The sequence below is a fragment of the Bufo bufo genome, chromosome 11 (genome assembly GCF_905171765.1).
Source record: "Bufo bufo chromosome 11, aBufBuf1.1, whole genome shotgun sequence".
NCBI lineage: Eukaryota > Metazoa > Chordata > Amphibia > Anura > Bufonidae > Bufo > Bufo bufo.
The window spans coordinates 92,207,006-92,223,195 of NC_053399.1; the positions used below are offsets into that span (position 1 = coordinate 92,207,006).

The window sequence follows — 16,190 nt, forward strand, 5'->3', positions numbered from 1 at the left end:
TTTCCGGAGCGCGCCCCCGATCTTCCGGTCCACGGCTCCAGGAAAAAAATAGAACATGTCCTATTCTTGTCCGCAATTGCTCAGAATCACCGGGGTCTCAACGGCGGACCCTCTGCCATCTGTTATTTTGCATCAAGTAATCCATCATTTTTCGTAAGCGAAAACGCAGGAAAAAATGATCTCTTACACAATGCCTAAGAGGGCGGTGTTATGCAAGGTTTCTGAGCATTTCCAGTTCTTGTGGAACTACAAGCACCAGCAATGCCTTCAGTGCACAGAGGCTTGCAGTTCCAATATTTACTTTTTTATTGTATTTTACTAGTTTTATTTCCCCCCTCACTGACTAGTTCATGACTGCGCATGCTCGATCGGAAGATTTCGCGCCTTATCGTTTCCAAAGCAACAATCCAACCCATCGGCGCTCCTACTGGCCCACTGCGCCGGACGTCGTCGATGGGCGGGGATTAGGCGTCCAGTCCCGGATTTTTTAAAAGCGGTCAGGCCTGAGCAGTGGATTACCAGACGAAACGAGGAGGAGGAGTAGTGAGGAAGGTGGAGAGCGGAGGAGGGAGCAAATCAACGCCAGCGAGGAGAGATTCAAACACAAACAAGCGGATGGGCTTCTACCCCTCGGCGCCGGACACCGACTCCTCGCCCGCCCAGCGCTAGCTCCAGGCCGCGGCCTCCAGCACGAGCAGCCTCCGCCGCCGAGCACTCCCTCCTCGGGCCTGCCCCGCGCTCCGGCCCGCCTCGCCTCTGGGTGTCTCCCGCGTTTCCCGCTCTTTCCTCTCACTCTTCGCCCGAGGCCCGAACCCTCGCCATGTCCCGCTCCAGCCGGCAGAAGGAGTACAAGTGCGGGGACCTGGTGTTCGCCAAGATGAAGGGCTACCCGCACTGGCCGGCCCGGGTGAGTGTGTCTGCTGGGACCTGTAGTCCTCCGCGCCGCCATCTCTGCAGCCAGGTGTCGTAGTTACACGGGGGAGTCTGCTGGGGGTCGTAGTTACATGCTGTAGGCCAGGGCGAGAAGTGCAATGTCTGCTGGGAGTCGTAGTTTAATGCTGGTGCCTTCTCCTCATGTGGAAAGTGGATGTCTGCTGGGAGTTGTAGTTCCACGCAGGTGTTCTCATTAGTATTATTGGGGGGACAGGTAGAAAAGTTAGTGTTTGCTGGGAGTTGTAGTTCCATGCCAGTGTTTTATATTTAGTTATGTCTGCTGGGAGTTGTAGTTCCATGCCAGTGTTTTATATTTAGTTGTCTGCTGGGAGTTGTAGTTGCATGCAGTTTTTCGCCATGGTTGTTGGATCGTTATTATTGGGGTTCAGATTAGTGGTATGTCTGCTGGGAGTTGTAGTTCCATGCTGGAGTATTACTTTTGTTTTCCTGTCCCATCACTATTATTGAGGGCCAGGTCGAAACATTGAATGTCTGCTGGGAGTTGTAGTTTAATGCTGGTGCCTTCTCCTCGGCCCCTAGTTGTTTGGTGCATGTGGAAAGTGGATGTCTGCTGGGAGTTGTAGTTCCACGCAGGTGTGTTCTCCTCAGTATTTAGATTAGTATTATTGGGGGGCAGGTAGAAAAGTTACTGTGTTTGCTGAGAGTTGTAGTTTCATGCCAGTGTTTTATATTTAGTTGTGTCTGCTGGGAGTTGTAGTTGCATGCAGTTTTTCTCTGTGGTTGTTGCGGATTAGTGATATGTCTGCTGGGAGTTGTAGTGACTAATCTGTCTATAGTTGTCAGGTTAGACGTGTCTGCTGGGAGTTATAGTTCCATGTCGGCGTCCTCCTTGCTCTACAGTTGTTAGATGGCTAATATCGAGGATGTTGCTGAGTATCAGTGGTTTGGGGAGTACGACTTCCATCATGTCCTCCTGCCGGCCACGCTGAGAGTTGTAGTGGGGAGTCGGAGGGTGGCGCTCCTGTGAGCTCACATCTGGAGGAAGCGTGCTGAGGAGCACATGTCCGGGGTCGGGTTACACACCTGAGGGGGGAGGGGGAGAGAGCCGTAGTCAGTCAGCGGCCAATCAGATCGCTGCTTTCATTACCAGCGCGTTTTAGTATGAGATTGGGCTGATGCTGAGTCCTCGGTTAACCCCGTCATTACTAAAGGTGGGTGACCAAGTGGTCAGGAAGTTGTCCAGGACGGGTACACGTGACGATGGCCGGCATAGTGCAGGGTCTAGGTGACCTCCATACCCGCCCGCTGAGGGGCAAAGAGCGTGGGCATCTGATGCCGCCTGCTCCCCGGTGACTGGCGTTATCTAAAAGGGGCAGGAGTGCATGCTGGGTAATTTAACGACTACTACTACTCCTGCTGCACAGTGCCGCTGTTTACCCAGGTCTCTGCCAAATGTACTCTGCCCCGGCCTCCCCCCGCAGCAGAAACCTGCCTGATACTGCACTGTGCAGGCGCTCCTCCCAGCATGCCCCGGGCAGAGACGTCAGGCTTGTCAATACAGGGAGACGACGCGCCGCCGTGCGCCTGGTCTGGACTGACCTACAATGAACGGGCCACACCCCTCACGAAAGTCCTCTGTGGGCAGGGGAAGGCTGAGATGTAGTACCACGTGCAACCTGTGGGCAGGGGTGGCGCTGTGAGCATCATGTGTACCTCTAATGTCTAAGAGGTGGCGCTCTGCTGCCAGCTGTAGTGGCGGGCGACGCTCGTCACGCAGGTAGTGTCACAGCGCGGTCTGCTGCCGGTCTCCTTGTCTTGGCCCAGTGATGATCAAGTATCGCGCTTAGAGGGATCGGGGCCGCCGTTCTGAGGCCTGAGCTCCTCTTCTTCATTCTTCTGCCTTCTTCTCCTCTCTCCTTCTTCTTCTCCTCTCTCCTTCTTCTCCTCTCTCCTTCTTCTTGACTTTTTTCTTGTCTGTTTTCTTCGGCTCGGCCTCCGTCTGGTTCGGTCTTCCCAGTGACGGCAAGATTATGAGATCTGAGGGCCCCGCACCAGTGCGGTCAGCGGGTGGACAGACGGCAGCAGGGTCATCAGGGTGCAGCAGCTGCTGTAATCCAGTTAGGGATGCAGCCCGCCATCGTCGAGGTTATTCTTTGTGTATGTAAAGCCATTCCCAGGAATGCACAATGTGGCGGGTCTCTGTGAGCCGCTATGCCTGTGCTGACAGCTCGCTATGGTGTATGTGCAGCCTGTCAGAATAACACGGGTTGACCACAGTCATCCTGGATTATCTTCCGCTGGCCGCCGTTAACTCTTTATCTGCATGCCAGCCTGTCCTGTGTGGGCGGCGGGCCAGGCTCTGGCTGATAACACAAGTCGCACGCAGCACTTTATCCTCCTCCTCCCACAGGACGGCCGCGTCTGGTGGCTTCTTCTGTAATCCTCCTCATCCCACAGACTATAACATGGAGTAGTCCGCAGGATCAGTAATGAGGCCCCGGCTCCTCCATGCTGCTACACGAGGGGCCAGTGTCCCTATGGGTGTCATACAGTCTGGCCCTATAGATTGCAGCACCTGAGAGTTGCGCCATGCTGCAGCCGTTTGACTCTGAGCCGTGTTCTTCCTGCATGTGGTTTGTGCCGTTGCGGTCAGGGCATGATGGGGGTTGTAGTTTTACAAGAGATGGCGATCCACAGCAGAGTAATCAGTTTTCTACTTTTACCTCAGGGAATCTGTCATCAGTTTTATGCCGTTCTGAGTGAAGCACAGGGTCCCTCTCCCCTCCCCCCTTGGTGATGGCATCCGCATGCCCTGACCGGCGGCGTCCCACCTCCCCCGCCAATGATTGACACCTCTGGTCCTATACTGGCAGTCGGAGATAACTGGGGTGTGCTCGTTCTTCCTAACAGTGGATAGGGGGTTTACATGGGAAGTCCCCAACCCCTCACCGAGGGTCCACAGGGCCGTAGCCTGGGTGTTGGCACATGGCACCTTAGGTGATCGGCCGTCAATCACAGGATCGGGTTGTAGGTGTTGGCTGTGTAGCCTGTAAGCGGTGGCGGTCATGTCCACCCAGTAGACGTAGATTTTATCTCCTGCGGATTGACCTGGATCCGTCCCTTGCGTGCACAGTCTTATCCGTCCCCCGTAATCATACTGCGTAATAAAGGAGGCCGGGGTGTAGCAGCCAATTATAACCGGTTGGATTACACCCAGGTCTGCCCGCGTGTTTATGATGGCGCGCTGGCATTGCCCTCCTGGGGCAGCGGGGGTCCTCCTAGTGTGTGGCTCCCCTGTGGCCACTTGCAGACCGGTTGCATAAGCGAGTGTGGAAATCTCTGGGGTAGAGCAGGTCACGTGCCGCCTTCACTCCGGGAAGTGCTGCGGACGGCCTGTATTTATAACCTAGGTAGATCTATAAATGTGCACACACCCTCCGCTGCCAGTACAAGAATAACCGCCCGCCTGACAGCAAGCAGCTTATTAACACCCGTAACATGTCAGCACAGAGCTGTACAGGAGCCAGCATGACTGCACCACCGCCTGGTGCAACGGGGACCTGTCATCTGCTGGGCCTGGGAGGAAGCTGCAGCTTGTGCAGTGCTCGGGGCCCATCACACGTCTGCCATTGTCTTTCATGGCCATAGGCTAAATGCCGCCCCTCGCCTATTAATATGGAACTCTGTGGGTGTTTTGCAGCACATATGGCCTTAATGACATGCCCCCCCCCCACGTGCTGCCGCCGACTGCGCACAATGGGTTTTGTGTTGTGCCGTTCCCGAAGAACTTGGTGGCATTTACTGTTTCTGTGTCCGATATTTTACTTCCAGTCCTAACGCCTTGTCTCTGTTTCCTTCCAGATTGATGAAGTCCCAGATCCCGCCGCAAAGTCCGCTGCTAACAAGTACCAAGTTTTCTTCTTTGGGACACACGAAACGTGAGTACTGGGGGGCAGTGATGACTTTAGAGGTGTCATCACCCAGGCCGAGCCATGCAATAATGGCGTCTTCCCTCTATCCTCATGCAGGGCACACCTTGGTCCTAAAGACATCTTCCCCTACGAGGAGACCAAGGAGAAGTTTGGAAAGGCAAACAAGAGGAAAGGCTTCAGCGAGGGGCTCTGGGAAATTGAGAATAATCCCACAGTAAAAGCCTCAGGATATACGGTACCCGACACGTCACTGATCTCTGCCGAAATATCTCGTCATTTTTACCTGGTCAGTAAATAACCTGCATCTGATTTTTATCCCCCCAGCCTTCTCGGAAGAGGGGTTCCAAAGGCGCTGGACGCGGAGGCGATAAAGCCAAGGACGGAGAGAAGGTAGACCTATCTAGCCCCTGAATCTTCCAGTGCTAGCAACTGTAATTAAAAACAATCTCCACTGGGGGCAGCACTCCTTACATTTTCTTGCCTGCTTTTTATTAGGCGACGCCAAAGAAAAGCTCAGAAGGCGACGCAGAAGAGGACGACGATGAGGAAGAAAAGCCCGAGGGTGACGGAGAGAAGAAAGGCAGTGCTGACGGCAGCAGCGACGAGGAGGGGAAGTTGGTGATTGACGAGCAGTCTAAGGAGAAGGTAGAAAAGGCCGCAGCCAAGCGGAAAGCAGAGGACGCTGCAGAGGTGCGTTACTTTATAGACAACCCCCCCATTGCATGCAACGGACATCACACCGTCATGTGCATGAGCCCTAAAAGGGATGTGGTGTTCAGTGCATTGTGCTAACTGGTTGAAGGATGAGCACAAGTGTCACCTCCTGGAAACCCCCTTTAATACTCATCTTGTGTGTCACTGGAAGCAGACATCGCAGATGATGCGTCTGTGTACCGTGGTACAGGCCGGGTCAGATCCTCTGCAGACTTGTGTGGCCCCAGTGACCTATAGGATTGGAGCAATAACTGTCCTTATCTCTGCAGAGCTCCCCCAAAAGAGTCAAGGCGGATGAAGAGCAGGAAGATGAGAAATCCGAGAAGAAGGAACCTGCGAAAGAGGAGGCCAAGCGCACGCCGGAGGCGAAAAAAGACGACAACAGCGATACTGCTGCAAAAGAGGGGTTAAAAGGGGAGGAAAAGGCAGAAGAGAAGTCAGTCATAGAAGAAACCAGTAACAAAGAGATGAGGTAAGGAATCCGGCTCATACTCACACCACAGTACCTCTGGATAGGTCATCAGTATCTGATTGGTGGGGGTCCGACACCTGAAACCCCCACTGATCAGCTGTTTGAGAAGGCATGGGTGCTTGCAGTAGCTCCGCGGACTTCTCCTAGCTTTCCCTGCCTAGGTGTTGACACTTTCGTTAGTCACGTGGCTGAGTGCGCTACCAAGCACAGCCGCTATACAATGTACAGTGCTTGGTGAGCCAGGAGAAGGCCACGGCGCTCCCCTTAAAGGGATCTCCAGCAGATGACCTAAGTTTAGGTCTGGCAGCAGAACTACACAGCGCCCTCCGTTGTGTAGCGGGCAGAGCTGGTCACTGCACGCTGGGAGCAGAGTTCTCCTTTAAGATGACCTAAAGTGACCCTCGTCTCCTTAGAAATGTACTACGTCATGGCATTATTATGGTGGTGACCTCTGCGTCTAACTCTGATTTTATGGTTTTCTCCCCCTGCAGTTAAACTGAGTTTCCCTTTCCTGACTGGGCAGAATCCTGACGACCTTTTCCTATATGGGGCGACGTGGGCGCATTAAAGAGAAAAAAAATTAAAAAAAAACCTGGGGAATGAACACTTCATCTTCTTCATCGGCCATTCTGTTAGATCTGCAACCCAACCAAGAAGCCATCGTTGTCAGTCCACATCTTCACGTAGAGATCAGGGCCTTCAGATAAACTCTGCCAACCGGTGACGCTGCTTGTGTCTCTTACATACTGTTATATTGCGCCAAGCAGAAGGCCCCGCCCCCTATTAACGCCCCCGCGGAGCCTCCAGATATAAGCTCTCACCTTGATCATGGTTTTACTTTGTCTTATTTGTTCTGTTTTTAACCCTTGCCACATACGCAGGCTTCTTAATCTGACCCATCTCGCTAATATCCTGAATCTACAGCAGAGTCCATATTGGCAGCTCTTGGACTCGCCTCTCGAGTCTACAGCAGTGGGGGCCCCCTTTAGACGGCCGCGATTTTGGGCGCAAATCCCATCCCGGTGGTGGCTCTTAGTGTCGATCATTGGACCCGGGATCTGCAGCTAAAATCTGCCCACGGTGCCTAAGGGTTTTTCTCTCTATCCGCCCCCCCCACAGTCGTCTGCGTCGGACATTTTTATTTTCTTGCCCCCTTTCACTGGCTGCACCAAAGAGTTCATCCCTTCATCGGTAGCTTGTAAAGTGCTTCTGACAATTCATCTAGAGCTATGAAAACTTTATATACAGGGTGGACCATACCACTATTTTATTACCCCCCCCCCCCTTACAGTGACCTGTGGGCCTCCAACTACAACTCCCAGCCAGTGCAGGTGACGGCTGAAGGGCGGCAGGCTCCAGATCTCTGCTTTTGGCCCCTTCTCCTGTTCCTGTAGGCCCCACAGTATATAAAGGAGTTGCTTTCACCGTCGTGTATTTTTTTTAAAGTTTTTGGATCTTTATAACTGGATATTTGTCTGTCCTTCTATCGGCTTTTTATGTTTTTTTTTTTTTTTGCGTAAAAATAACAAAAAAAAAGAACCTGCCCTCGTTTAGCATCATGTGTATACTTTGTGTATAGGAATTTTCTGTCGGCATTTATATAGCGGCATAGTCAGGCTGTAATATATTAAACACTAAGTGTATAACGTGCCCATAGCTTGTTCTTGACGCCCGCAGTAGCCTGGGCCTCCAGGGACGACTACTGCTGCTACGATGACCTCGAGGCCTAGTGTTCTTGATCATGTGACAGAAGGGTTGAAAGATTTCAGGTAGCCGTTCCCAACCCAAATGGACATACCCCTTTAAAATAGAGGGAAACAGGTCACCTATGTCTATGGGCTGTGTCTAATACTGCAGTACCTGACCCGGCCTGTGGACATGAGTGGTGCCGTTCCTGAGTTACATCTGGTAATCGTGTGGATCTACCCGTTAAAGCTTCTCTGTGTGCATGAGGATTAAAGGGGTTGTCAAGCATTAGAAAAACATGGCTGCTTTCTTCTAAAAACGGCGCCGCCCCTGTCCACAGGTTGTGTGTGGTAGTACAGCTCAGCTCTGTTGGAGTCGGTGGGGCATAGCTGCCATACCGCACACAATCTATGGTGCGGTTGAGAAGGCAGCCATGTTGTTCTCGTCCTGGACACCCCACTGTGTACGCCCTGTGCTCTAGCTCTGATATGGAGCGAGATGGCGGCCTCTGTCCTGTATGTGGGTGTCCCTTTATAGTCTCAGCGGAAGAGTCTTAAAGGAACCTCTCAGCCACAAACTGATTGGCCCGAGGCTCTTAATCTTAAGATTGCCAGTACTTTGTGGGTTCAGCGATGAGGCCGCCCCGCACCTCTGCAGTCATCTCTCATCCCGTCCTCACTAATCAAGGGTTGCAGCCCCAAGTCCGACTCCCCACCCGGGCTACTAATATCATGGAACGAAAACATTTTGTAGTATGTTTTTAATAAAATAAAAAGCGGCTAAAAAAATTTACCCTAAAGAGTCCTTTCTAGTTAATTTTCTAGGTAGTTTTCTATTTTCTCCCCTCCCCCGCGTGCCCATGTCGGTCTCCTCCTCCCCCTCCTCTCATCCTGCTATGTGATGTAATCATTAAATTTGTAACATATGCCGAGAATGACTTTCCTTCAACTTTTTATTCCCCCTCCCCCTTCTCCCGGTTTTGCGGTTGTGATGGAAGCGATTGTTTAAAAAAAAAAAAATTTAGCTTTTTGGTATAGTTCTAAAAACTGTAGACTGCAGCTCTTTTTGGACGAACAGATTATTATTAAAAAATAAAAATTTAAAAAATTCTGTCTTCTGTCTGTGTGTTCTTGTATGGGGAGGTCACATGACCTGGCTGTGTGCTGGGCAGCCAGTCAGAAGGAAGAGATGAGGACAGGGGGCGTGTCTGAGACTACCTCTCACGTCCTCTCAACACTGCAGCTAAACTGCAGTCACCTAACACACAGCTGGGAAGAAACCGGGAGGTAATCATCCGAAGAGGGTGCGGACTTCCATGTCACCTTTCCGCCTACAGCCATCCCTTTAATTGCTTGTCTCCACACCCCTTCTTCGTCTCTCCCCCCACACTGTATGAATTAGAAGATGCCCGGTTTCTCCTGGGTCATACAAAGCAGTTTATTTGGATTGTATATGTGACTGGTGTCACCATTGCTACTGTAGAGATGATGGTAGGTCTCCTAGCTTCTCGCTGGAGCCTGCAGCTGATGATTCGGCGGCCCGGTGCGGCAGGGTGGTTCGGCTTCCTATAGGTGTCGGTGGCAGTAGTAATAACACAGGCGGCCATCTGAAATGGAGAAGATCATTGACTCAGTGTGATGTCATCATCCGCCCCATGGTGTCCACCATGTCCACAGATGCATCCAGGCACATCAGTCCTTGCTTTGACACTTGGGGTGGGGCAGTCGATGGGTAAGTTGGGCAAGGACTGGGGGAATGCAGTGCAAAGATCAGACGAATCTTCAGGGGGTCCATAAAGGAAGAAGAACCACCACCCTACGGAGTAGTGCTCTTCAACCTCTGGCTCTAAAGCTGTTTCAAAACTACAACTCCCAGGTTGTCAGGACATCCTGGAGAGCCACAGATTGGAGACCACCAGTGTAGAGAATCCAGACCTTTGTTCTGAACATAGGACCACCGCATAGTCTTTTGACTCCTAATCGAATAGGGTGCATGAAAATGGGCAACCCTGTGACATGACTGAGCTGGTCACTAGACTACTATGGCTGGTGGACATGTCTCTATACTGAAAATGGAGGCTCTCATGCTGTCCCAGTGAAGGCTACCTAAGAGTAGACACCTGAACCCAAGGGGCAGCTACATCAATGTTAGCCCTCATCCCCACACGTATTTTTTTTCCGTGTCCGTTCCGTTTATTTTTCGCAGAACCATTCACTTCAATGGGTATGCAAAAAACAGAAGTTACTCAGTGTGCATTCTATTTCCGTTCCGCCAAAAAATAGAACATGTCCTAATATTGTCCACATTACGGACAAGGCTAGGACTGTTCTATGAAGGGCCAGCTGTTCCATTGCACACGGATGTCATCTGTATTTTTTGCGGACCGCAAAATACATACGGTCCTGTGAATGAGCCTTTAAGGTGAGTTATACAACCTTTCTGGTCGACTCCATGTCTCCGGTGAGCGTGCACTCTCCTGAGTGGAAGCTGCTTCCTGTGAGGATGAGTGCTGTCGGGGTCCATTTTCTTGATGTCTTTGCGTTCTTGAGCTTGGTTTGGCGAGACCTTATGGTTGTGGCTTCTAGGCATGTCTGTGTGTGCGCCATGTGGTTCTTCTGTTTTCACCTGCATCCTCCTGAGTATTCACCGCTGTCTGGTGCTAGGGTTCGTAATGCTCCTGACTTATTGTTCAGAACCACTGTGACATCATAACTCTGGACAGCACCACTATGACATCATAACCAAATTAACATTCCTAAGTAGACAGAGCAGATGGTTGACTGGCCAGCTTCCCTGATCTGTGTATGCCATCACAGAAGCACCCACCTACACTGACGAGATGATTATTTTTAATTCTCTAATCCTCCAATGGACTTTCATATAACTGGCCCCTAGTAGTCACTGAGTGCAGAAAACAATGTTGGCTCGCCTTTTGGTGGTCATTGTTTTTTAGAATTAGTTCTGTGTTAGCACGCCATCTGGTGGTAGCATGACTCATATCAAACTATCTCCTATCTATCATGTGTGTCTCTCTCTCTGATCAGTGTAGCTCACATCTCCCATACTTCCAGCAATGTTATGTGCCCCGTTCAGTGTTTGCTCCTCTAACCCTTCCTCGATCTCATTTCTGCCATTGATTGTAATCAGTGCATTGATTGCTGTGAAAAGCATGAGAATAAAGTGTCCAGTGTAGGGATAGAAACACAATTATACCGGAGGGCGCGCTACAACACCAATTCATTTCAAAATAACATCAAAACTATTATTTCTCTGACCACAAGGGGGCGAACTGCACTATACATTTCAACCGCTAAAAGCTTCGTCACGGCTAGTAGTCTTTGCAGGCACAATTGTTCTTTTCTCCAGTAGAATAGGTGAAGGGACGCCGCCGGACACACACGGCAACAAAGCTGGCAAACTTCTAGCTGCCTTGGCATAGGGTAGCAAACCTGTGACAAATATAGGCACCCTCAGGGACGATTCAGGGAAACTATGTTCCAGCCCTCAAGGTGTTAATACCATATTAAGAGATTTTTACGCGGCATTATATTAAGAGCCTAGTGTCACCGCCAGTTCTGTGAGAAGGTCTGGCAGACGTCCTTCTCTACCTCTTGCATGACGTTCTTTGTTTTGGTTTCACTTTGTCATCTCCTTTCCTTCTCCCAGGTGTCACCTATTTAGACTAATCGTCTCTCTTTATATTCCCTCCCATACTGCCTCACTTTGCGGTTTAAACTACTTCCTGGATGAAGTGTTCACTGCTGGAGGCTGCTGCTGCTGTTTGCTCAGATAAGTCTTTTAATGTATTGTGTTTCCTTGCTGGCTTGATTCTAGGTGACCCTGACTCCATCCGTATTAAGTGCAGGGAGCCGGTGGTCGTGTCCCCTCACTATGATAGGGTTTTTAGGTGTCACACAGTCTTAGGTACGTGGGCATGCAATCGTCTATCATTGAGACCCTTGCATGGGCATAGCAGTCAGGGAGAGCTCTTAGGGTTTTATAGGGCTCACCTATATGCTCCTTAGTTTGGGATCAAGCCAGTCGGACGTTTATTCATAAGTTCCAGCTATGTGCAACATAATCCGTGACATTATAAACCGCCGTAACCGTCTTAAGCATGGATCCGGTTTCAGCCTTGATTGACCGCATGCAAGGTCTTTCGCTGGAGGTAGCTGATCTCCATAAAACTGTGTCTCAGTTTCAGGTGACCAGTTCTGCTGGCGTTCATGGAGTTTCTTCCGAGCCTAAGATCTCGCTTCCGGATACGTTCTCCGGGGATATTGAGAATTTTGTTCGCTTTAGAGAGGCTTGCAAACTCCATTTTCGCCTACTTCCCCATTCCTCTGGTGATGAGCAGAGGGTGGGGATCAACATCTCGCTGCTCAGGGATAACGCTCAGTCTTGGGCCTTTCTGTTGCTCCGATCGGTGGATGATTTTTTTGTAGCCCTGGGGCAGATAAATGATGACCCGGATCGTATTGCTCTGGCTGAATCTAAACTGCGTCTTTTATGCCAGGGTAAATAGTCCGCAGAGATATATTGTTCTGAATTTCGGCGATGGGCAGCTGATACTGGTTGGAATGATGCTGCACTCCGAAGTCAATTTTGCCATGGTCTTTCAGGAAAGATCGAAAGATGCATTTGCTTTTAATGAGAGACCAGCCTCGTTAGAATCTGCTATGTCTCTAGCTGTTCGTATTGACAGGCGTCTTAGAGAGAGAAAGGAGACTACTCCTTCCTGTCATATTCAGTCCAAGGACAGTGGGGCTGTCTCATTCAGTGCGCAGGGGTCTCAGTCTCTCTCAATCCCCTCTGAGGAGGAGGCCATGCAGCTGGGTTTGCTTGCCTCTGATAGTAGAGGATTCACCTCTCAGAGGAGGGTTTGTTTCTGTTGTGGGGGTATCAATCATTTGGCTAATGTTTGCCCCTCTAGGAGATTCATGGAGTTTTCCGTTTACTTGTAGTTCCCGTTTTCTCCTACCTGCCAGGGTGGCGCTAGACAGCAAGAACATTGTGAGATTTTTGTGGATAGTGGAGCAGCTGTCAATCTCATTGATAATCAATTTGCAATAACACATGGTTTCCAGGTATGCACTTTGGAAAAGGATATTCCTGTTTTTGCTATCGATTCCGCTCCACTTTCTCAAAGATCGTTAAAGGGCATAGTTCACAATATCCGTTTGACTGTGGGTGACGCTCATGTTGAGGATATGTCATGTTTCGTCTTAAGCGGATTACCTACTCCTCTAGTGTTGGGGCTACCCTGGCTCACTAAACATAACCCCACCATTGATTGGCAAGCGAGGCAAATAAATGGTTGGAGTGAGTTTTGCAGAGAGAATTGCCTCACGGCGTCTCTTTCAGAGGTTTCTACCAAGACTGTGCCATCTTTTCTCTTCTGAATTTTCGGATGTGTTTTCCGAGAGTGGTGTCCAGGAGTTGCCCCCGCACCGGGAATACGACTGCCCTATTAATCTCATCCCAGGCGCCAAACTGCCAAAATCACGTTTATACAATCTCTCCCAACCTGAAAGCGTCGCTATGCGTACTTATATCTCTGAGAGCCTGAGAAAGGGACATCCGACCCTCAAAGTTACCTGTTGCCGCTGGTTTTTTTTTTGTTAAGAAAAAAGATGGTTCTTTAAGACCTTGACTGGATTTCAGGGAGCTGAACAGTATCACAATTCGTGACCCATATCAGCTTCCTCTGATCCCGGACCTGTTTAACCAGATTGTTGGGGCTAAGGTTTTCTCTAAGTTGGATTTAAGAGGGGCATACAACCGGGTCAGGGAAGGGGACGACTGGAAGACGGCCTTCAATACCCCTGAGGGTCATTTCGAGAATTTGGTTATGCCCTTTGGTTTGATGAATGCTCCGGCCGTCTGCCAACATTTTGTGAACAGCATTTTTTTATCATTTAATGGGGAAATTTGTACTGGTGTATCTAGATGACATTTTGATTTTTTCTCCTGATTTCAAGACTCATCGAGACCACCTACGTCAGGTCTTGCTGATTCTGCGGGATAATAAATTGTACCCTAAACTGGAAAAATGGGTGTTTGCGGTTCTGGAGATTCAATTTCTTGGTTTTCTTCTCTCCGCTTCTGGTTTTCGCATGGACCCTGAGAAGGTCAGCGCTGTGCTTGATTGGGAGCTTCCTGAGAATCAGAAGGCGCTGATGCGGTTTTTGGGTTTTGCCAATAATTACAGAAAGTTCATTTTGAATTATTCCTCTGTTGTTAAGCCACTCACTGATATGACTAAAAAGGGGGTAGATTTTTCTTCGTGGTCGGTAGATGCGCTTAAAGCCTTTTCTACTATCAAAGAGAGTTTTGCTTCCGCTCCCATTTTGGTACAACCTGACGTCTCTCTACCGTTTATTGTTGAGGTGGACACTTCTGAGGTGGGTGTGGGTGCGGTCTTATCTCAGGGCCAAATGGCGACCGTGTGCCTTTTTCTCAAGGAAACTATCCTCTGCAGAGAGAAATTACGATGTGGGAGATAGGGAGTTGTTGGCCATCAAATTAGCTTTTGAGGAATGGCGCCATTGGTTAGAGGGAGCCAGACACCCTATTACCGTGTTTACAGACCATGAGAATCTGGCCTACTTGGAATCGGCCAAGCATCTGAACCCGAGACAGGCCAGATGGTCTTTGTTCTTTTCTAGGTTTAATTTTGTTGTTAAGTTCTGCCCTGGGGTTAAAAATGTGAAGGCGCGGATACCATGCCATGTTGTTTTCCGGGAGGGGGGAACTTTGAAGACCCGGGTCCCATTTTGGCTGAAGGGGTGGTCTTCTCTGCTCTTTATCCTGATTTGGAGGCAGAGGTTCAGGCAGCCCGGGCAGAGGCTCCTGATCTTGGTCCCCCTGGGAGGTTGTTTGAGCCTCTCTCTTTACGACACAAGGTTTTTAAGGAGCACCACGATACTGTCCTTGCTGGGCACCCGGGAAGTAGAGCCACAGTGGATCTCATTGCTCGGAGATTCTGGTGGCCGACTCTTCGTAAGACGGTTGAGGGTTTTGTTGCAGCCTGCGAGACCTGCGCTCGTGCCAAGGTCCCTCATTCACGGCCATCGGGTTCTCTCCCGTTACTCATTCCTTCCCGTCCTTGGACGCATCTGTCCATGGACTTCATTACGGACCTGCCTCGTTCCTCGGGTAAGACTGATTCTGGTAGTAGTGGACCGTTTTAGCAAAACGGCGCATTTCATTCCTTTTCCTGGGTTACCCAATGCTAAGACGCTGGCGCAAGCGTTTGTTGATCACATTGTTAAATTGCATGGCATTCCTTCAGACATCGTTTCTGATAGGGGCACGCAATTTGTTTCCAGATTCTGGAAGGCCTTCTGTTCCCGCTTGGGGGTTCGGTTGTCGTTCTCTTCTGCTTTTCACCCGCAGTCGAATGGTCAGACCGAACGCGTGAATCAGAATCTGGAGACATATCTGCGCTGTTTTGTGGCGGAGAATCAGGAGGATTGGTGTTCTTTTTTTTCTCCCTTGCTGAGTTTGCTTTAAATAACCGTCGCCAGGAGTCCTCTGATAAGTCACCATTTTTTTGGTGCATATGGGTTTCATCCGCAGTTTGGGACATTCTCTGGAGAGGGCTCTTCTGGTTTACCTGATGAGGAGAGATTTTCCTCGTCTTTGTCATTTATTTGGCAAAAGATTCAGGGTAATCTGAAGAGGATGAGTGAGAGATATAAGCGTGTGGCGGATAAGAGACTTGTGCCTGGTCCGGACCTGAATGTGGGTGATCTGGTGTGGTTGTCTACAAAGAATATCAAACTGAAGGTTCCCTCCTGGAAGTTGGGTCCTAAGTTTATTGGGCCTTATAAGATCTTGTCCGTCATCAATCCCGTTGTCTTCCGTCTTGCTCTTCCTCAGACTTGGAAGATCCATAAGGTTTTAATAGGGACCTGTGAAAAACATTATGTCCAACCCACTGTATCCTCCTCTTTGCCTCCTCCTCCGATTGTTGTTGATGGTAATCTTGACTTTCAGGTCTCTAGGATTGTGGATTCTCGCATTATCCGCGGTTCTCTCCAGTACCTCGTTCATTGGGAGGGTTATGGTCCTGAGGAGAGGATGTGGGTCCCAGTGGCGGACATTAAGGCCACTCGTCTCATCAGGGCTTTCCATAAGTCTCATCCTGAGAAGGTGGGCTCTGAGTGTCCGGAGTCCACCCGTAGAGGGAGGGGTACTGTCACCGCCAGTTCTGTGAGAAGGTCTGTTAGATGTTCTTCTCTACCTCTTGCATGAGGTTCTTTGTTTTGGTTTTACTTTTGTCATCTTCTTTCCTTCTCCCAGCTGTCACCTATTTACACTAATTGTCTCCCTTTATATTCCCTCCCATACTGCCTCACTTTGCGGTTTATACTTCTTCCTGGATGAGTTGTTCACTGCTGGAGGCTGTTACTGCTGATTCCTCTATCCTTTATTTGTGTTTCCTTGCTGTCTTGATTCTAGGTGACCCTGACTCCGTCTGTATTAAG

At 49.9% G+C, this 16,190-nt stretch overlaps 1 protein-coding gene across 2 annotated transcripts; it reads left to right on the forward strand.

Moving 5' to 3' along the window:
- Positions 1-499: 499 nt before the first annotated feature.
- Positions 500-8,717, forward strand: HDGF (heparin binding growth factor). 2 transcript variants are annotated; one of them, XM_040411211.1, is made up of 7 exons: positions 500-907; positions 4,756-4,832; positions 4,923-5,061; positions 5,151-5,216; positions 5,322-5,516; positions 5,810-6,012; positions 6,504-8,717. In XM_040411211.1, the coding sequence occupies exons 1-7, from the start codon at positions 821-823 to the stop codon at positions 6,505-6,507; spliced, it is 771 nt and encodes a 256-aa protein (XP_040267145.1). In that variant the 5' UTR covers positions 500-820; the 3' UTR covers positions 6,508-8,717. The 2 variants fall into 2 exon arrangements, with proteins under 2 accessions (XP_040267145.1, XP_040267146.1); XM_040411212.1 differs by lacking the exon at positions 500-907 and adding an exon at positions 3,362-3,595.
- Positions 8,718-16,190: the final 7,473 nt, after the last annotated feature.